We start from the raw sequence: 21,883 nt of genomic DNA, 5'->3' as shown, positions 1-21,883 counted from the left end.
CTCAAATACATCTGACGCTTTTTCAATGCCATCCTAGGATGTCATTGCTTCAGTTGCCACAGGATGGGATGAATCTTGGCTTCACTGAAGTCCACAGAAGACTTCACTGGGTCAAGATACCATACAGTTGTGAACAGCTGTTTAAGTTATGACTGCCCTTCTTCAAAGTAGTAGCTTATTCCATAGCATTCTGTGGTGTTCTTCCCACAACAAATTATAGCAAATAGTTTCAAGTTAAATTCCACTTCAAGAATAAAGAAACTACAAAAAATGCAAATCCAGTGTTTATTTTATTAAAACAAGATTTGTTCTGCTGAAGGAATGAATAAATTCATAACTGCAAAACATAAGCAAACAAGGAACAAAACCTTTGCTTCTAGGCATGCTCAGACCTATGCTACTACAAAGTTTTCTGAAAAAGATTATCAGGAATGCTGCAATTCATAACAGATAAATCATTAAAGACAAAAATTCTGGGATTTTAATTGCATTAGCAAGTGAGATACATTTTACTTTTCTTATCTGTCCCCAAAACATCAACAGCTGAAACACTGTTCTATTTCAGAATAAGTATGAATTTGGATTACTCCATTCTCAGGCAGAGTTACCCTAGGTGAAAGAGAAAGGAAGACAGCTAAAGGTACCACAAATCATCATCCCTCTCCTGTTTTGCACTACTCGGTGAAGTAACTGGACTCCCAAGCACAGGAGCACATATACCAGCTTGTCCTCTGCACTTCAGATGAGGACACCATCCACTTCTGTTACCTGTCACTGATTTACTTCCAAACAGAATATCCTGTCCTGTGATTTAGCTCTTCAACATAAAAAAATCCAAATGCACGACTGAGGAAAAACATGGAAACAATAAATCTGAAATTAAGTGAGCTGAAAATACAAAAAAGAACATCCAGCAATAGCACTGGACAAGTCTGTAATATCACTGTAGTCTTACAAACTCACATTATGTCAAATGACCACAGACAGACAAGCAGATAAAAAAATTACAGCATCAAGCAACAGTTCTGCAAAATACATTACCAATTACTAGAACATGAAAACGACAAAAACACATATTCTCATTTGGGCACTAATTTAGCATGAAACTTAAACACAACTTGAGATTAAGCCATAGTCTCATTATAAATACAACTAAATACCTCATTTTATCCAAGTCCCAGAGAAGAGCACTTTCATACTACAATTACAAGAACACTGGATGCAAACTTGTCAGAAAGAAATAGAAAGCAAAAAATCCTATCAGAAAAGGAACTGAAGAACTGCTAGGTGCAAGCGTCAGACATCTAAAGTTTTGGGGACTTGGTAGGCTATGTTTGGTTAGCACCTGGCACAGTACGAGTCTGGGTCACACTCAAGGCTCACAATACAAGTAAATAATAGAAATCAAGCTGCTTAGAATGAGATTGTTTTAAAAGGTTGAATGAGTACTTTGTGGGGGGAGAGACTTTTCTAAAATTATGAACTGTATAAAAAACAAATATCAACTTGCAGAAGGTCAAAATGACATATGCATAGAAGAAATGATAATATTTTTCTCAATTATGATATCCTGCATTTAACTGCTGCCAATTAGATTCAAAAAGCATGACTTTATTCCTCTTTAATCCAGTTACCTTTTCTTGCTTCTTTAGATGTAAACATACTGACAAATGTCTTTGCCCATTAATATTAAAAAAACACAAAAAAACAAAACAAAAAACCCCACTCCCCCACCCGAAACCAGCCAACCCTCCCATCAATTTCAGTGAGAAAGTATTTCAGCTCTGAAGTTTTCCATTGGTGTAGACTTCACAATCATGTTTCGAAGTTTCAGCCTTGCTGCTAATGAAACAACATGCTATTCAGTAACAGCAGCAAACCTGTATCATTCATCTAATAGGGAAGTGTTCGACTAATTCCTCAAGACCCCAGAAAAGTTCTCTTTTCTCCTTCATGCACATGATATTTTGAGTGTCTCTGCAATTTTTTTGTTTTGCATGTATCTTCACCAATTCTATTTCCAAAGCAGTTTCTGCGTTTACTTCTCATATCACAATCTCCCCTTTTTCCTAGCAGTCACTGAGCATGCACAGAATAGGTTTCTAAACAGTCAGAAGTGAGACATAAAATAAGATTTACTATAAGCTTGGATGTTATTCTGACACTGTCAACCACAGAAACGTTTTCAGACTTGTATCCCAAGTCTTCTATTTAAAAAAAAAAATTGTTACATTTCATACTTGTTTTGGTTTTTTTTTTTTTTAAGGAAAATATATAGCTACTTACACTTATTTAAATATAATACATTTTCCTTTTTAAAAACCCCACCCTGACAAGGGGGTCTATTATTCACAAAAAAAGACATTACAGGCTAAAAATATTAGTCATCTTATAGTCATCAAGATATTTTTATTACTCAAGGTTTCAAGGAAAAGTTGTGTGCTGGAGAAACACAAGCTTGCAATGAATGAGTATGGAGAACAGTATTTTTGGCTGTAAACAAATGTGCACCAGTGATCTTAAAGTACAATGTGCATTAAACCTTATTCACACACAAAACAATTAATGCTCTTCATGTGTACAATATTGTGAAAAATAAGATGGAAGAAGTTAGATAGGAAAACATTCTTGTATCATAAAAATATGTTAGAATGGGACTTATCTATAGAGTTAATTTAAAGCTTTGCTTTAAAACAAACTTTATTTAAAAATCTTCTTTTGCTTTATCTAAAAATTACCCTTTCTATAAAAACCATTCCTTTAAAACTTTGCTTTAAAAAAATCAGTTTTATATTAGACAAAATATTAAATTATACAGGCACAATTAGTTAAGAGGGCTATAAGAACTCATATTATAACCCTTCATTTTCCATTGACTTGTAATATGGTCATAAGATTGTGTCTACTGACAACAACAGGAAAATTCATCCATAGAAATCAACTTTTATTTCAAAAATAAAATTAAAAAAAATCAAAAAATATATCAGACCATATTTGATTTGTAAAGGAACTTAGTTTCCAGCTGGCTTAAGTACATGCACATCTTTTATTTACCCTGGGAAATATGCACATACATTTAAAAAAATCTCCAAAATATTTCTTGAACAAGTGGTTTATGATGACAGCTTTTATATTTCCTTCAGATACTGTATATTAAAATAAAACATTTCAAAGTCCACCTTTACTTCAGTCCAAACCAACGACCCTTGACACTTCAGAAAATGAATCAAGAATGATTTTGTTTCTTCAGGGGAAAACACACAGATACTATGTTCAATGGCACAGAGTGCAGGGTTTGGTCCTTTCTATGTTTTTCTTGTGTTCTGAAAGATGTATTGTACAACTAGAGAATTTACAGAGACCTTTAAAGTAAGATAGATTATATAATATACCAAATTGCAAATTTACAAACCAGAGCCCTGATTGTGATGATGTTTAACTACATGCTTAACTTAATACAAATGAACAATTAATCTTGGCTTTTAAAGCATAGAAACATCTGCAAGACTAGGGTTTATGTCTCCTAAACACATTAAATAAGCTGTCATCATAATAACTATTAAAAAAACCCAAACCACACTAAACCAAAACAATATGGCATTTTTTGCCATAAAATCACAGTAGTTAGAGCATCAGTGGCTAAACATGAATCACTATGGAATATAATTTTAATTCAACTAAATATTTTTAAACAGATATTTGAGTATCTGTTTAAATAGGTATTTGAACTCTAATACATTTAAATGGATGCTGCTTTAGACTTATTTAAATATTTTACTGAAAGTTTAAAAAGAACGTTTCAACTATAGCACATAAAAATGTAACCAACAGTACACCAAATTAAAATCAAAAAAGTACAGAAAGTCAAATTTAAGGTTGAAATTCTAGAACAACTCACTGCTATTTGTTTGTATTATAAATCTTCCATCCCCCCACTAAGGAATGTGAAATTCACCTATAAACTTAATCAATAAGCTATTTAAAAATAAAAAAAACCCACACAAGAAAACCCCAACCCAAACCCTAAGCCTATATTTCTTTTGGAATTTGAGATTTCTTTTTAGCCACCACCATTTGAACAATGCCCTAGAGAGACATACTTCCTTACCAGCATGGTCCATTATTGCTTGAAAGCCCACAGTGACTTTTTGTCCAAAATAACTGCTTTGGACATCATTTCAGGGAAAAAAGTCAATATAAAAACATGTACAATTATATTTCCTTTCAAGAAAGCACTGAATTGATCTGAATCGTATCATACTGTATTAATTTTAATGCCACTCCATAGGCAAGTATATATTATGTATTGAAGGAGGTGTGCATATACACAAACACAAAATACATACACAGAATTCAGCCCAGATTAACGTATCTTCATTTAATTTCTAGCATAACCACCGAGTCATTTTTTGCATTTTAGAATTATGTGGAAAAATGAGAATAGGCACAATTAATTAATACAGCTTCTAATTTACCTTATTATAGTGCACTATTACACACTGATAATACCATAAAAACAATATGATACTATTCAAGCTCATTTTTCTGATGTACAGGTGAAGCCTAGTAAATAGGATTCTAAGTGCTTTTTAACTCAAAATGCACAACTTTTGCAGCTTTACACAGTAGAACAGTGCAATACATTATGCCCCCATATTCCAGGAACAAGAGCTGAGTTTACAGTTGTACTTGTTTCACATTAGACTGGCTTTGCACTTTCTGCAGTTCTAGCACTTCAACTGCTTCATCTATGAACTCCTTTTGTTCCCTTTCCTTTTCCTCAATCGTTTTCCAGGTGCTGGCTATAAAAAAAAAAAAAAGAAGTTCTTTTGGTAGCTAGCTCTCACCTGGTAGAACAAGACAGTTTCGAAGTAACGGTACAGCACAAGTTCTTCTAGAGGGTTGGTTCACAGTGCTAGGGTGACCCCGATCTCCACTTACTTCCCAGTTCCTGACTTTGGAAGAAGCTCGCTCTGGCTTCTTGGGAAAAGATTCCGATATGACTTTCTGCCTCTTTTCAGGAATCCCTGTGACAACTGTTGAGTTCAGAAAGGTTCTTTTTGGTTTCCTCCTCACCTTTAATTTTTTAGCATCAGGCTTTTCTTTCTTAAGGTGCTTTCCCACTGTAGTTTTCCTTGTCTGGCACCTATGGATAGAGAAAGCAGAAGATTTCTGGGCACGAGGACGAAGTTTCCTTCTCATCCCCTCTTTTTGCTGTTTTTTAGTTCTGGAAGTTTGTTTGCCTGCAGTTACTCTGTTTCCTCTCCTCCCAACAGTACATCTGACAGACATAGGTCCTGCAGCCTTTCTGGAAAAAACTGGTTCTTTATTAGTGCCTTCTTTTCTCTTCCATATTGCCTTTGGATGCTCCCTCTCTAACCGCTCACTCCTGATGGAGGTCAGAGGAGTTTTGGTAACTCTAGCGTTAAATGGAGTTAATCTACAATCTCCTTCTACCGCAGACTGGTGAGAGTTCAAAGGTGAAATGATCAGGTGTTTAAAAGAGTTCTCAGAATGACCAGATAGCAGACAATCTGTTCTTTCTGTGGAAACAGAAGATTCATCTGCCTTTTGACTTGAGGCTGCATCATTCCCTTTACCTGGATCTGGCAGGAAAGATGCTGAAGATGAACTATAGAAGTCTGACCAATTGAGTGACTTTGATGGTGTGCTTTCTCTCTGTGCATCAGCTAGTTTCCTCATGTTTGCATCGAAGCTGAGGCTTCTGAAAAGCTGTCGAACGTGGGAGGGCTTTCTAGCCTTTTCTCCAACTGTACTCTTCGGAGGCGTTTTCAGAATTCGATTTGTCAGTGGGTCATAATACTTAAAAGAACACTGTTTGTATTTATACCTTACAGAGTCCTTGCTATCTGTGGAGTTACGATTTTTCCTCATTTTGGGAATATCTACAGGTTTACCTTTACACTGTTTTATCTCTGGGCACGAAAGTACATACACCACTGTCTTGGGCTGTACAGGACTCATAATCTTGCTATAGGACTCAGGAAGTTTAAGGGCACATAGTCTAGTTTTCATGTTTGGAGTTTTTTCATTCTCCGGCCACACGATGCTTGCTTTCTGATCAGCTGGATCAGATTCCCTTCTAGACATTTTTCTTTTTGCTACAGGGTAGTTCAATAGACTTGTTTGGGTGCCATGGCTGACTTTAACCACCTGGCATCTTGAAGCCAGGCGCCATGTCCTTTTCCTAGGCATTTTAAGAATTTGTGGGTTGCATAGTGTATCTGAGGCTAAAGATGGGTTATCAAAATCAGAGCCACCACTTAAAGCATCATTAAATTCTGGCAATGCTTTAACTGATGCACCTTCTGTTCTATTACCCTCAACAATATTGTTCTTTTTTTCATCCTTCTGCTTTTTTTTCTTCATTCTCTTCCCTGTACAGTTGGCTGAGGATTCACTGTCAAAATAGCAGCGAAAACGACCTTCCCTGAAATCACGCACAAGTTCTTCAATTTTTATATCATCTTCATACATTATTTGAGACCAAGTCTTTCCCACAAAAGAAGGAGGCACATGAGGCAGAGCTGGAAGAACCGGTTCTTCGGTATGAACTACGACATCCTGTTTCACTGCTTCTATTTTCTCTACTGACTCACTTTTTAAAACAGAAGAGAGCTGTGTTCCATAGTCTTTATCTTGCAAACTTATTTGGACCTCTTTTAGGAATTCTATATCTTTTATAGCTGCCTTGGGTAAGTCTGTTCCTGCCTGAATAGGTGCATCACAGTCAAAACTCATTTCAGAACCCTCTAAATGAGTCTGGTCCAGAAGTGATGAAAAAGTTAAACAGGGATTATTCTCTTCTTTGAAATAAATTTCTTCAGATTTAGTTCCATGGCAGTATTTCAAAATAACATCTTCAATAGTTTCATCCACAGAGCTTTCATCACCTCTGTTCGTCTTCATGTTTTTGCATCTTGCTAGTTGTGGGGATGTCCCAAGATCTAGGGAGCTGCTGATACCCACAGTATCCCTGAGATGGAAATCAGTCACCAAAGTTTCATCCTGAGTTCGTAAACCATCTCGTTTTGAGAGAGATTGACCTGAGGTAATACATAAAGAATTGCTGTGGCTGCACATGGGATTCTGATGAGAAACTGAAAGGCATTTTGGGTGAACCAGTGCTGGAGCAGGATTCAAGCACGGGTTCAATAACACATCACTATTGCATACCTCCATTCCTGTTTTATCACATCCACTATGCAGAATCAGATTTGATGCTGCCAAATTCCTAACATTTTTTCCTCTTTTAGGATTAACAGAAGAACTATGGATTAAAGGACTGACAGAAAAATGCTGAGGTACGGGGCTCACAGCTGTAAACTGGCCTTCATGGCTATGATTTGCAATTTGAGCATCTTTCAAGGTATTCCATTTCTCATTGCTACAAATGCCCATAGACTGCTGGGATATTCTTGTAACATGTTCCTGCCCTCTTTCTAGTTTTTGAATAAATGCTTGTGTTACAGAAGTTTTCTTCGTGCCCTCATGAGACAGGCATGGAGCAGAAGAGCATATTTCACCAATGGACTCCTGGTCTTTGCTGGAAATCTCCTGTCTGTCTCTGTTCCTCTTTTTCTCCATCTCTTCTGGGGACAGGCAAGCAATCCTAGCAGCCTCTGGAGTGACGGGGAGTGGCATGTCATCATAGGTTGGTCTAAAGGGGAGGGGAAAAAAAAACACCTTATATAAATACTGTAAATATGCTTACAGTTTTTCAAACAACAGTGGTTTGGTTTTTTTTTAAAAAAAAAAAAAGGAGTAATCACCTAGAGTGCATCACACCTAATGAACAAACTCAAGTTACCAGCTCTGCTACTTTAGTGGAGATATTCCATTTTAAAAAAGGGGGAATGTTCCACAAAGCTAAAGATAACAATTCAGGCATTAGTCAGTTACCCTCTTCATGCAACCACCCATTAAGAATGGCCAAACATACATTACAATCATTTTATAAATACAGCAAAGCAAGAAGAAGTAAAGCTATTTCCTTTGTTTGAAGTTGTGAGCTTATAAAGAGGTTATTTCACTGGTAAAACTATCATTAATTAATATTGAGCTTTTGTAGAGAAATGGAACATTATAATATGGCACAGTATAAAAATACTATTGAGTATAAATGTCCCTTTTCCTACAAAACGTGGCTGCCTGATAGGAACTCTGCACATGTTGCCAAGGAATTCCATGCTTACTGTTTCTCACAGACATACCACAGCTTCTGACTCACTTCTATAAGAAGCCAAGTTATGATTGTTCAGCCTCACTGTGACAACAGATTTTTATATATTCTGTAACTGGCAGTTCTGTCTTTAGGACTACCTCAAATACAAGTGGTTATGTCTTTCAGAATTAACAGACAGATATGGACTATTTCTCTTATGCAACACAGGAACCCACAAGGCTTTAATGTGTAACAGCTGGGCAAATACAATGAAAATATTTTTTAAAAAGTAAATATAACTGAAGAGACAATATTATATTTCATTTGAAAGTTATAACCAGACCTTGCGAGACCCAAATGGATGCTTACTTTAATACATGGCAGACAGCCATGCACTTCTTATGGTGCATTCATCTGCTAACAGAAGTATTGTGAATAAATTTTATTGTACAGTAAATTTCTTCAGTTATAAACATTCAGCTTCCACAGTTATTGAATGTTAAAAAAAAAAAAATCAATCAGGAGCCAATAGAATTAGCAATGCTTACTAGTCAACATGTGCAGAAGTCCTTGAAAGACTCAGACATTAGTTACTAATAAAGCCAGCCGATACCAAGCAAACTTGTAGCAAGTATTTAACTAGCTACTTCACACTGAAAAGCAATCACAAGAGAACTTATCTGAATATAGCTATGTCTCAGCCTTTTACTGAGAGATGACAGAAAAAAGAAGAATTCTCATCTTGGAAGAACTGTTTTATAGTTGAAAAAAAAAAATGATAGGTTTGGCCAATGTTTAAAAAAAAAAATTAAGACTGACATTTGAACTCTACAGAGTTACCAAGATTTAGTCCAGAAAAGCATACTTCATAGGATCACCACCAAAACAAATAAAACTTCCCGCCCCCGCCATAACTCACACTTGAAAGCACCTACTTCAAACCTCAGCATAGGGCTCAGTGACAGGGCTCGTGATCCACCATTAGATTTTGTCCTCTCTCTCTCTGAGCCACTAACAATTAAGAAAACAGTTTTCCAGCCAGCTACATATCAATTTCAGCAGCATTTAATCTCCAACCATGTTTTCCTTAGCTTGCTTATAAACCTCATACAAGAACATGCCAAAAGCTGGGCTTTTGAGAGATTCACACTGGCTACATAAAAAGTGATAAACCACTGCATGCTATTCATAATGAAGTAACTTAATACTTTACTTTGGCTATTTGCATATTATTCTTCATTCACTAAAGTGATGCACATATTGACTGCCAATACTTGATTTGAATTAATGGTGCAAGTTGTATTAACACCCCCCCCCCCCCCCCCAAAGACGTTTGTTACTACAGACTCACTACCTATGGCTCCACAGGTAAAGCTGAGTCCAGGTTTTCTTCAGTCCAAACACTAAATGCTGAAAAATTCATATTGGAAAATTTTACCTTTGTTTACTTTCCAGAGGTTAGAAGATAAAGGCCACCATGCCTGTCTAACTTGTTATAATTTTACAAGGCGTTCAAAAGCATGTACAAGACATGCACATGTTCCCGTATCTGTAAAACAGCGTGTGGGGAGAGTGTGTGTGTGTAGGAGTAAAGTATGTGTGAATGCCTATACCCTTACATATTGTAATAATACACAATTTAAGTGAAAGTAAGGAAACTAAAGTGGTAGCTGTCAGGACTCACGCATACCAGAAGCGGGAATCTTGCAGAAGACATGGCTGTCTTGGTCAAAGGAAACAACGCAACAAAAACTGACATAATTGAGATGACAAATTATATTTTTCCTCTTTACTGTAAAGGATGTTTAATTGATACCTGCCACAGATCTTGGTTTTATTCCTGGTAATGCATATGGAATACCATCACAGGCTGAAAGTCTGAAGAAAAAAATGCCACAACAAAACTTTTCTATTATAATTACAGTTACAAAAGACTGGAAGGTGGTAAATACATTGCTGACATTTAAAAACATAATGAAGTTATAGGTGTCAATACGAAAAGTTTCATAGCAACTAAAAGCTTTTAGAGCTGTACCTGGCAAGTTAGCTGAAGTAACAACAATTAAAATAGAATAAAATACCTGGAAGACTATAAGATCTAGCCACCATCAAGGTTTCTCAAAAGGAAAAGCTGCATCTCACTAATCTCTGGACCACGTGTTAGGCAGTGATAAAGGAGCAGATAAAGAAGAAAAGATTAACTACTTTGATATGCAAAAGGCGTTCATTAAGGTCCCTGGGAGTCTACTAAAAAGCTAAGTAATCATTGGGGGAGGAAAACACCCCCAATCAAACACCAAGAACTGGTTGCTAATATCAAATAGGAGGGCTGAACAACCACTCGTCATCACAACAAAAGATTGGAAGAAGAACGCTCTCCAGTTCAGGCTACATTTTATGAGTTACTTGCCACTTTCAAAAATTTTGAAGAGTAAATTATTAAGATCTTCAGATGACAAGGAAATGCTAAAAGGACCCTCTGAATAATTTAAATAAAGAACACAATAGGGATGTTCAGTCAAATTTTGATAAACAAGGGATAAAACTTACAACACACTTTGCATGACCCTAACAAGCCACATCGATTCACCAACAGCAGTATATAACTCCTCCCTGCTCAAGATGCATTATTTTAAAAGAAAACTAATAAAATTATGACACAACCTGCAATTTTCCTTGTGTACTCCAAAAATACAACATTTTCCTCAAAGGTGTATCATCTTTTACAATACAGTGGAATTCTGGTTATCCAGGAGAACGGGATAGAATTCATCAGAGTACAGATAAAGGTTATAGGACTGACTAAGCATTGTGGTTTAACCCGGCAGGCAGCTAAAGACCACCCAGCCATTCACTCACTCCCCCCCACAGTGGGATGGGGGAGAGAATCAGGGGGGGGAAAACCAAAAACCATAAGATTCGTGGGTTGAGATAAAGACAGTTTAATAGGACAGAAGAGGAAGGGAAAATAATAATAATGATGATGATGATAAAAGAATATACAAAACAAGTGATGCACGATGCAATTGCTCACCACCCACCGACCAATGCCCAGCCAGTTCCCGAGCAGCAGCCTCCCAGCCAGCTTTCCCCTAGTTTATATACTGAGCATGACATCATATGGTATGGAATAGCCCTTTGGCCAGTTTGGGTCAGCTGTCCTGGCTGTGCCCCCTCCCAGCTTCTTGTGCATCTCCAGCCTTCTCAGTCAGTAGAGCATGAGAAGCTGAAAAGTCCTTGATTTAGTATAAGCACTACTTAGCAATGACTAAAACAGTGTGTTATCAACATTATTCTTATACCAAATCCAAAACACAGCACTATACCAGCTACTAGGAAGAAAATTAACTCTATCCCAGCTGAAACCAGGACACTAAGCAAAAGGAGAAACCTCATATAATAAAACATTAAAAAAAAAGGATTATTTCTATTATCATATGAATGCTATGTAATCAAATACATCAGATGATCAAACAACGCCTGTCAGCTGAACTGCTGTGCCCTACTGCTGCATGCATTCTTGTCGACCTAAGCTCTAAGATAAACCACCTTTGTTTGAACTTCAAAATCTTACACATCAGAATTAGACCTAAAGGGAAGGCCAAAGGCAGTAGAAATAATATTTTAACTTTCTCACTTCAGAGTTCTTCCACCTTTGTGTGAAACACCTGGCACCTAGATACTGCTGGAAGACTTAATATAGGACTAAATGGACTTTGGTATGGATAAACTATAGCAAATTCCTAGGCTTCTAGCTTGCTTAACAGCCTGTATCCAATTTTCAAAAGTTACTTATAAACAAATGTCTCTGGGGTGGAAGGAATAGAACTACAGTTCTATACAGTTAGAAACTTCTGACAGTTTTGCTACAAATTACCCCCAAAAGCAGAGTGAAGATTTACCCTCTTAAATGCTCAATATTATTTCTTTATGTAAAAAACTTCTACACCAAGAGTTTGGAGGAAGGAATGGTTTCTTGGTTTGTGGGTTTTTTTTTGTTACTGGGGGAGGGGCAGAACACCTTTGAAATTCAGTATAAGGCAAAGCTCTGATAATTTTTTCCCTTTTCCATACTACTAGGTATACCTCTCCTGCAAAACAAATAAAGTCTCACAAATATTTCTATAATCCTTTTAAATAACACTCTTAAGATTCCTTGTGTGAATTCAGGTAAATAGTAAAAACAGGTATTTAAGAACTGAGTGAAACTGTGTATCAATCCAAGTGTTTTTATGTAAGAAAGAAGAGAATCCAATTCTTACCTCAAATGTCAGTTAACTATGTCACTTTTTTTTCCAGTCATTTTTCAGAGCAGGATCACAACATAAATCTACTCACACTTTCTTTTCCATCTTTGCTTTTCTTCCTCCAAACTCTGTCTAGATTTGGGATTACTCCTCCCCCTTCTCCTTCCAACTTCATCTAGATTTTGTACATTATTTTTCTCATTCCATTCCTTCTTCCAACAACTTAGAGAACATGGGTAGCTTGTTTTTCCTAGTTAGGAGGTTTTGTTCACCAAAGGAATAACCTTGTATAAGCAACACCTCAAGAAAGGGCTTTTTTCATTTGGGTGTTGCCTTAAAATGAATTCTATAAAAAAAAATGTGGATGTTCTTAAGCTAGAAGGATTAAATTTATTTAAGATGGAAGGATTAATTTATTTATTTGTAGTGATGTGTACATGTCCTGGGCTAACTTGTCATAGACATGCCTATTGGCTTGTTCTGTCACATCCCTGAAAATATCAATATGACTGCCTTCAGACAAAATACCCTTCTACTTGTTTGTCAGATCTATAGCAGAGTTGTTTATCAAGATACACTGTACTGGGTTCAGACTGGGATTTTTGTCTGCCTTGCAGAACCCAACAAACGAGGAATGAGATTTAATTGATTTCCCTTCATCTACAGAGAAAAACTTATACACTGGCCCCCTTGTCACTCTTAAACATGCACATGATAAATAAAGAGAACACTTTTCAAAAGCTGAGCATTAATGAATTGGCCAATTAATGTAATTCATGTAACTATTAACTGAATGTGTGAACTGCAAGGATAATGAAAAATTAAACTTATAAGTATTCACCTGACATTATCCACGAACAACAAACCAAAATTATGAACTCTTTCAAAACATCCCATAAAATATACAGCTAAATATATATAAAGCCCAGAATTATAAGAATTATAATAATATAAAGCCCAAATTATAAGAATTTGTAAATGCATGTCAGACTGTACAGTCTGCTGACCCATATATTCCTTCTTTTTTCAGGTCTTCACATTTAATTGCTATCAATAGCGTTGTATCAAATCCTTAAGTAGTGAAACAAAGTTTAAAAGTGCAGAGACAACACAAAAGCAATATACTTGGACAATGTTTATATAAATACACTCCTTTCTAAATTGTCTTCACTGTGAAAGTTTCACCTCAAATGGGCAAAATTTACCGCTCAGCATTAGAACAGAAGTAAGACCTCGTAATACATGCATTCTATGAGCACATATTTTAAAAAAAAAAAAAAAAAAGAGCCAGCTGTATTATACCTGTTGTCATGGTATCTGTGGGGATGATGCTGTAAAACATCTTGCAGGAAACGCTCCATCAAGCTACTGGTACCCATACGATTCCTACAGTAAGTGGTAAAATGTCTGTGCTGGGAGCTGAAAACATGCTGGTGAAAGATAAAATGGATGACTAGTTTAATACTACTGTTAACGCACTGGCCTGTTCCTAAAAATTACTTCCCAGGTTAAACATTACACTATTGCCAGGGTAAAAATTACACTGTTGCTATGAAAATATCTAAATTAAATGAAAAGTCTTCATCCTTTTCTACTTTAAGGCCTTGATTCAATGAGATTTTTGAGCATGCTTAGGTAGTCTCAAATAATACTAAAATGTATGAAAACATCTTTCTGAGTTGGAACCCAAATTAGCAGCTGACAGCTGCTCACAGATCTCTTGTAACTAGTACAAATAGTCTCACAAATCTCACAGCTGCTCACAAGTCTCTTGTAACTAGTACAAATACTCTAAATGTATCTACAAATTACTATTAAAATATTCTTGAACTTCATATGAATAAACATCCTATAATTCACTTGAATTAAGGAGAATTTTCATAAGCATAGAAGATTAAATAGGCTTCTACTTTCTAATTAAAGAAGTCTAAAAGACAAGAGACCGACAGAGTTAAAGAACAGAAAAGAAAATAGTTGATCAAATGTCTTCAGCCTTGGTATCTAACATATTAACCCTAATACTTTACAGTATACGGATATATACAGATCTCAAGATTAAAGCCACAAAAAATAAACCTAATGGATGCAATGCACAGCATTGTGCCACTTCAGAAAAGCAGACTGCAGTAGCCATGTCGCTCCACCAGGATCTTTTTAACAGGTAACAGATAAGAAGGGTATCTTCTTCTCAGTGCATACATTGTGCAATTCACAAATTGGTTATTTTTCATTCAGTATTGGTTGTTCAGTGTAGAGACTGATATTTTATAAGCTGATAAAGCCTTTTGGTACTCCTATCTGTTGCTGAATTATGCAGAAGCCTTCTCACCTGTTCCAGATTACTGTAGTGTACGTGGCAACAGTTGCAGTATCCTTGTCTATTTTGCACAGTGGATACTCCAGGCCGAGGATGTTCTTGCCCTCTTGTGTGTAAACTGAAAGAAGCAGGTAATATTACCAAGACATGTTGGGTTGTTTAATCCATGTTCTTAACATGAAAATTCTAAATATCTATCTTACTACAGAGCTGGAACAAACTTGCAAGATAAACGTTTCTGTTTCAGAATTGTAATGGCAAGTGGGACTACATACTTGAAGGTATTCCCAAGTAAATTTCACTAAAGAAAATTTTTCTTAAATGCAGAACAAAGGATAACAGGTTGAAAGCACAGCTAACACAAGTGCTAATTTCAGTTGGCTGAAATCTGAAGAGAACTGTCTCTCCAGAAAAAGGCAGTCAGCTTTTCATTCTTCTGTTTTTTAGTATTTTGAAATTAAAAAAAAATAGACCAAACACAAAGAAATCTTGACACCCACACATTAGTTTTGGGCACTACAATGCGCCTTCCCCACAGTTTTTAATAGTATGTGAGTACAAGATAAAAAGGACCTCCATCATACACTTGATCTATATTGCATCACTGTCATCCATTACACAAGATAACAGGTAAGCCTGAAAAACAGATTCTTCCTGTTTTACTTTGTGTAAGCAGCAAGCTAGATGCCAGTTAGATGATCACCTAACTTACCTGCTATTGCTGTCCTGTTGTAGAAAGCCTTCAACACCATGTCTTTCGATTCCTATAGAAAAAAAAAAAAACAAAACAGAGTATCAGAGAGATGGAATACAGTTTTACCTACAATTAGTTACTTCTCTTACATTGCGTTTGTCAAAACTACTATTTTAAAGGAAAATAAAAAGTTTAGTAAGTTCAAGAAAGCATGTAGAGAGAGATCCTTTTGTCCTCAAAGTTCCTCTAAGAGTTTCATAAAATAAGCTTTACTCTTTCATGGTTGAGGTGAGTTGGAATTTTTTTACTGCTTTGTCTGGGATCAAGACAAGGCAATCTACATTTATACTGCTACAGCCATGATCACCGAGATAAAACGTAGCATGTCTTAAACAGCTTATTACAGGACAAGCAAATTACATCTACATGGAAACTCTGTGGATGATTCAGAAGTCATTTCTTCCATTTAAGTTCCATAATGAAATTTAAGAAATCAAAGTATGCAATTGAAACTACAAAGTGAACTAATGCTTCTACTGTTAATTATTACATTAAAAAAAAACCTGCAACAAAAACATCTACTTTAAACTTCTCACCTTGTGCTGAAGAAGCAGAAGCTTCATCAGATGGTTTGATTCTGTCAAACATCTGTAAGTAAACAATAAAATAACTGAGAATATTAAAAAAAAAAACCCAAACAACAAAACACCCACTAAACCCCACTGTAAAGCCCCTCCTCAAGTTCATCCTTCGGTCCAGGCTCCAAACTGTTCAGAAGCACTATATTGTTTCAGCTGTAGACCAAGACTTGACTTCAATGAAGCTACATTATAAAAATAAATTTCTGCTTTACTAGGTTACCCTAATATTACATTTAACAATCCATGTTAGCTTTGATAGAAGGGGCTAATTTCTGATCTAATTAACAAAGTCAAATACTATACTTATGAATACAGCTTAGACTCTTAGGTTATTAAGCAATAACCTTGTTAAATTCATTTAATTACTTAATTTCCTAAGTTGCCTTTACAATAAAGATGAAACATGTATGCTAATAAAAACCATACAAGACCTAGACCACACAAAAGAAGTCTCCACGCTGGAAAAGTAATCCTTATTGCTCAAAAGACCTGCAAACCAATATTGAATCCCATAATTTTTAATTAAAATATGACTGCAGCAACCTGCAGTTACATGCTTGAGGGTGCCCAAAGACAAAGGGCTTCTGAGTTTCACACAGTCCTTTTACATTATGGAATGCAAGCATAAAAATCAGCTTTCTAGTACAAACCTTAGTGTCATCAACCCTCTTCATCCACCAAAGCTGACTCCAGACTAGCAAACAATAAATGTCGAACAGGAGGCCATTTGCAGTGCAGGACACTTATCTTTTCTCATCCCATCTGGCAACAATGAAGTTAAAGAGCCTTTTAAAATAGAGTTAATAATGCATGTTTTCCATGCCCTAAGGCATGTAAATTTTTCTGTACCACTTTGCAAACATGTCAGTCGGTCAAATTAATAAATCTCTTTTTGAAGTCTGCAGTGCATCCTTCTTTTTTAATATGGAAATTGTTTTGACAGTCTTTCCTACATAAATGTTAACCATTCCTTTTGGAATAACTTTGTTCCTTCTTTCTTCCTCATAGTCCCTATGTATTAAATATTGTTCTTGTTTTGGATGCTAGCACTCATGAAACTAAGTATACTTCTACAATAACAGAAAACAAATTCCTCAATATTAACCAAATTGAAATGAATCTATTTTGAGCATCATTCATGAAGCTGCTCAGAAAAACAATGTTTTATTTTGCTTATGTTATATAAAGTAGTTAGATACTGCGATAATACATTAACTGGAAATTTCACAGTAGGTTGGATGCTCAAAACATTTTACAAATTAATCATTATATACTCAATGAAGTATTATCATTAGCATTACAGGCAGGAAAACAGAAAGGCCACAATAATTTGCACAATCACTGTCACCAGCATCACAGTGAAAGTACCACATCCTCTCTCAAAACTCAGGACTTGGCAATTCTTAGATCTGCTCTTGGCTTACCATTTATGTAATTGTGGGATGACAAAAAAAGTTTCAAATCAACTGCTTTTACTTTTTATCCTTTATAAACTATTTTTACAAGAATCATTCCTTCCCTTCTCCTTTCTTGTTCTCATATATGTAGAAAAGATGCTCCTATATGAGGCTACATACCATCAGGCTTGACAGATGTGTGGCCTGTTGTTTGTTTTCTTTAAACTTGTTTTGCTCTTTCCCCAACTATGCACTGCTCATTATAGAATAGCAGGGCTGTTATAGCCGTTATGGTCAGAAGGAATACCTTAATATCTCAACTCAAAACAACAACAAAAAAATCAACAAAAAAACCCCAAACAAACCAAACCAACAAACAACTCAGCCAAAACACCAGACTTGTTCTCCTTCCCATAGTGTATCAATTCATGTAATAATATTGAAAAAAAAAAAAAACCACAAAACCAACCCAGCTGTTCTTATAAACCTTCTCATCAGGCAATTGAGAAAAGCTTTCTTGATAGATCAACTGACCTCAGTCATCCTGTTCAGTGTCCTATACACAGCTGGGACCCAAAAGAAAGTGAAAGAAAAACCCACAAGGCTGTCTTTCATTAATGATGCTTTATGGAAAATAACTTGTTCCACATGCTCAAAGTCAACTTACCGATTTTTCAAGGTCTTACTATACATATATATATATGTATATTAAGATAAAGCTACAAACGTGGAGTGCAGTAAGAGTGTAGCAACCACAGAGGAGGCTATCCCATTGCAAGGGCGGTCAGACAGTCATCAGGGGGCACCAGAACCACTCATCCCCATCCGCTGCCCCAAAACTGGATTAAAGCACCTCGATATACAAATATCTAGTTTCATCTCAGAGACCTCAGGCAGCAGCAACTGCAACATGTTGAAGCATAACTACTACAACTGCATTACTTCGTTATTTCAAGGAATAATTTCAACGGTGGTGTGCTACCGGGAGTTCACTCATCTGCAAGTACAGTTCTGTAAGATACACCCCCAGGTCCAGACACAGACTCATGCACGTTTAAACCGAGCTAGGAGCATAGCAACTTTAAACAGCACAGGACTATGAAAATACCTATACTGAATTACTCGGTCTGGATCTCGTCATCTTTCTACAGTTCGAGGAGATTTAGTGGACCAGATTTTCTCACTGGAGGAGGGGCGTATTAAGTAAAACTTGTAAAAGCCTGGCTATCACTTAGTAACTGACAGAAAAATATCAGAGGAAGATCTTTCAGAGATACTTATGCACAAAGCTGACAAGACAGGAAAACCTATTATCTTTATCTCAGTGTTTTATGAGAACGCTAGTGTACAGGACAAAGAAAAAATCTGAACTCAAACTATATATAGCTTGCTTACCATCCGAAGTCAAGCTTAAATCACAGGCTAGTAACATAAAGGAAATCTGCTATGCAGATGCCTTATTTATGTTGCCAAAGCTGGAGAGCCTAACTGCAATCCTCACTTTATCAAAACAGAAACTACAGCTATAAATCCACAATGGATTTTTCAGATGTCCATACAAAGCCTGCAAAACTGTAACTTAGTTAAGATACTTCCAACTGTAAATATCTTAAACTGTTGGATTAAAAAAGTTATATCTGTACAAGCTTTAGCATAAATATTTTATCACTGAAAAATCCCGTATACTGTAAGAAACGTAAAAACAGCTGCCTCCATACAGAAATATTTGATTTGGTAAATTTCTAACCGGGCTACTTTAGCTGTCTCTAACCCAAATGCTTCTTTTTGGTTTTATCGAATTACTCTGCGTACAGCAGCCAGAGGATGAAAAGCCTCAGATAATCCCATTTAACAAGACAAAACTATAGAGAGGCAACCAAAAGGCATGATATGTACACAGAAAAAAAAAACAGTGGTGCATTCTGATAGTATATAAAAGCGTCAAAGGCATCAAAGAAACAGTCCAGTGTCACTCTTGCTCTGCAACAGGTAAAATATAAAAGGCCAAAAAGGCGAATCAAAACTGCTCCTCCAAAAACCCCTCACAAAAACCTCTACTGCCCTTCACCTGAGAAGGTCCGTGCTGGGTAGACAGAGGGAAAGCAAGGGGAAAAACTCTGCCTTAAACAAAGTCATCTGTATTCCAACAGCATTAGCACGAAGAGGGAGGCGGCAACTTATTTCAGGAACGGCTTTTGCCCCATGGCCACGCGGCACCAGCTCGGGCTCCGGGTCGGTCCCATCCCTGCTGCGCCACGACCACGCCGGGCGGCGTGTCCGCGGTTCCCCCCTCGCCCCGTCTCACCGCCCAGCCGCCGCCCGGGGCGGAGCCGCAGGCAGCTCCCAGAGCCCGCCGCTGGCCGAGAGGGGCGAGGGCCCGCTCTGTTCTGAGGGAGCTCCGCCACGCGCAGCCGAGGCGCCCGCCCCTGCTGAAGGGGCTCCCGGGGCCGCTAGCGGCACCCACACGCCTTAACGCCCGCCCGCGCGCGCGCAGGAGGTTCGCTGAGCAGCGCGCGGACCCCGCCCCAGCGGCCCCTCCCGCTCCCAGCCAGCCCCCGGCCCCCTTCCCACGGCCCGGCCCGGCCCAGCGGCGCGCATTCCCGCTGCTCCCGCCGCCCGGCTCCCTCCCCGGCGCCGTCTCACCTCCATCACTTCCCCGTGAGCTCTTCCGTGCCACGCTGGGGTCAAGGGACGCCATCCCCTGCTTCCTGCTCCGGGTCGGGTCGGCGCGGCGGAGGTGGAGCAGAGGGCTGCGCCGTGGGAGGGGAGGGATCCGCTGTTCCGCCCAAGGCCGAGCGGCTGCGCTGCAGCTGCCTGCCCGCCGTCGGGCAACCCCTCCCCTCAGCGTCTTTCTCCCGCTCGGGCTCCTGCGCGCCCCTGTCCCGGGCCAGCCACGTCTGCGCTGCGGCAGGCGAGCCCGGGCCGCTGGGCGGGGCCTGCCGCCGCCCCCGCGGGAGCTTCCCGCCCCTGCGCCGCCGGTTCCCTGCTCCCGGCGCCCTCGGCCCTGTAAAGGGAGGCAGCTGTCGGCTGCCTGAGTAAGGTGCAGCCTGCCGGTGCTTCCCGGTGCAGCCTGCCGCCCTTTCGGCCAGGGCGGTTTTCTTTCCCTGTAGCTGTGCTAACGCAGCTTGAACGGAGCCCGAAGAGCCGTGGTTTCTCCAGCCAAGGCGCTAGAAACCTGCTCTAACGAATGGGGGTTTGAGTCTTTTTGTCAGCTCCAGTCGGCATTTTTCTGGTTTGGGAGGCAGCGTCTTTGATAAGTTTTATTTCAACAACTGTGATAGTTATTTTCCCCTTCAAAACACACTTACATGCTTGAGAGCAGACTATAGGGTTTATACTTTTTTTCAATTTCTGTCATTAAAAATAGCTTGCTTTTCATGGTGTACCTTGTTTAAGTAGACTTTACCAGAAAGTGAAAGGTCTTAGTTTGACTTTTTGATTGAGTTAATGCTAGATCTGGTTTTGGGTTTTTTTCCCCCTCAGAAATGGGTTTAATAATATGACCTTAGTTCAGGTTATCTTGTTTTCAACTGTAGGCTTTTAATGTTTATCTGATCTCCCGTGGGAAAGCAACTATTGCATATTTCTCTCATGATGCTGAAGCAGCAGGATTTTTTAAGCGATCTGGGCAGACACAAAGATAATCAACACCCTTATGTGTGAAGACAGGTGCAGATACAGGCTTGGATTGTGCAATGGGGGAAAAAAATTCTGAATGCACCATAATACAGAAAATTTAAACAGAGGCTGCTGTAAAAAAGATGCTGTTGTGTGACTATGAAACTGTAGCTTTGAAATGTCCACCCACGCTGAACGAGTAATTGAACACAAATCTCATATGGAAGAACAGCAGAAGGCTTTTCTTTAGGAGGGGACTACCTTAACTGCTGTTGAATTCTTTTGATATGTGCATAGATATGAGTATGTTTTTATTGCCAAAAAATAAGTACTTAATACAGAACTAAAGTTGCCTGGTGATATTTTATTGCCTAGTATAATACAGAACTTTGCAAAACTGGAGCCAATTAAAAAAAAAGGGGGGGAGAATACAACTTTTTAGTTATTTAGTTATGTATAGTGTAATGTTTCTGCCTTTTAAGGCTGACAGGATTCCCTAATTGTGCTACACTCATTTTAGCTACATTTATTTTGTTGGAGATAACTGAATAAGATGATGGCTTAGTTGAGGCATCTTGGCAGATAAAAGATTTCAATACAAGTATACGTGGGAGAATCAATCACTTCGGTAACATGGAAAGGATTTTTTAATTCATTGATAGACAAGTGAAAACCTAGTTTTAGATGGAATCTTATGGGTAGGAGTGGAGATTTGTAAGAAGCAGTCATTAAAATTTTGCAGATGCAGTATTTCTGTGGAGAAGATTTACATGCGTGAAAGTTC

The 21,883-nt window shown here is 38.0% G+C and overlaps 1 protein-coding gene across 7 annotated transcripts; it reads right to left on the bottom strand.

Moving 5' to 3' along the window:
• Positions 1 to 311: 311 nt before the first annotated feature.
• Positions 312 to 20,256, bottom strand: ZDBF2 (zinc finger DBF-type containing 2). 7 transcript variants are annotated; one of them, XM_072874171.1, is made up of 7 exons: positions 16,735 to 17,615; positions 16,040 to 16,091; positions 15,462 to 15,513; positions 14,762 to 14,867; positions 13,735 to 13,862; positions 5,077 to 7,681; positions 312 to 4,802 (listed from the first exon to the last, which is right to left on the bottom strand). In XM_072874171.1, exons 1-7 carry the CDS (start codon positions 16,756 to 16,758, stop codon positions 4,749 to 4,751), a joined length of 3,021 nt encoding a protein of 1,006 aa, XP_072730272.1. In that variant the 5' UTR covers positions 16,759 to 17,615; the 3' UTR covers positions 312 to 4,748. The 7 variants fall into 7 exon arrangements, with proteins under 7 accessions (XP_072730272.1, XP_072730273.1, XP_072730268.1 ...); XM_072874167.1 differs by adding an exon at positions 20,125 to 20,256 and having other exon boundaries at positions 313 to 7,681; positions 16,735 to 16,846; XM_072874168.1 differs by adding an exon at positions 18,149 to 20,024 and having other exon boundaries at positions 313 to 7,681; positions 16,735 to 16,870.
• Between the last annotated feature and the right edge of the window lie 1,627 nt (positions 20,257 to 21,883).

This window comes from Ciconia boyciana, chromosome 10, assembly GCF_034638445.1.
Source record: "Ciconia boyciana chromosome 10, ASM3463844v1, whole genome shotgun sequence".
NCBI classification, from domain to species: Eukaryota; Metazoa; Chordata; class Aves; order Ciconiiformes; family Ciconiidae; genus Ciconia; species Ciconia boyciana.
Note: the sequence above shows the minus strand (reverse complement) of the source record. Positions and strands in the feature narration are given on the sequence as shown.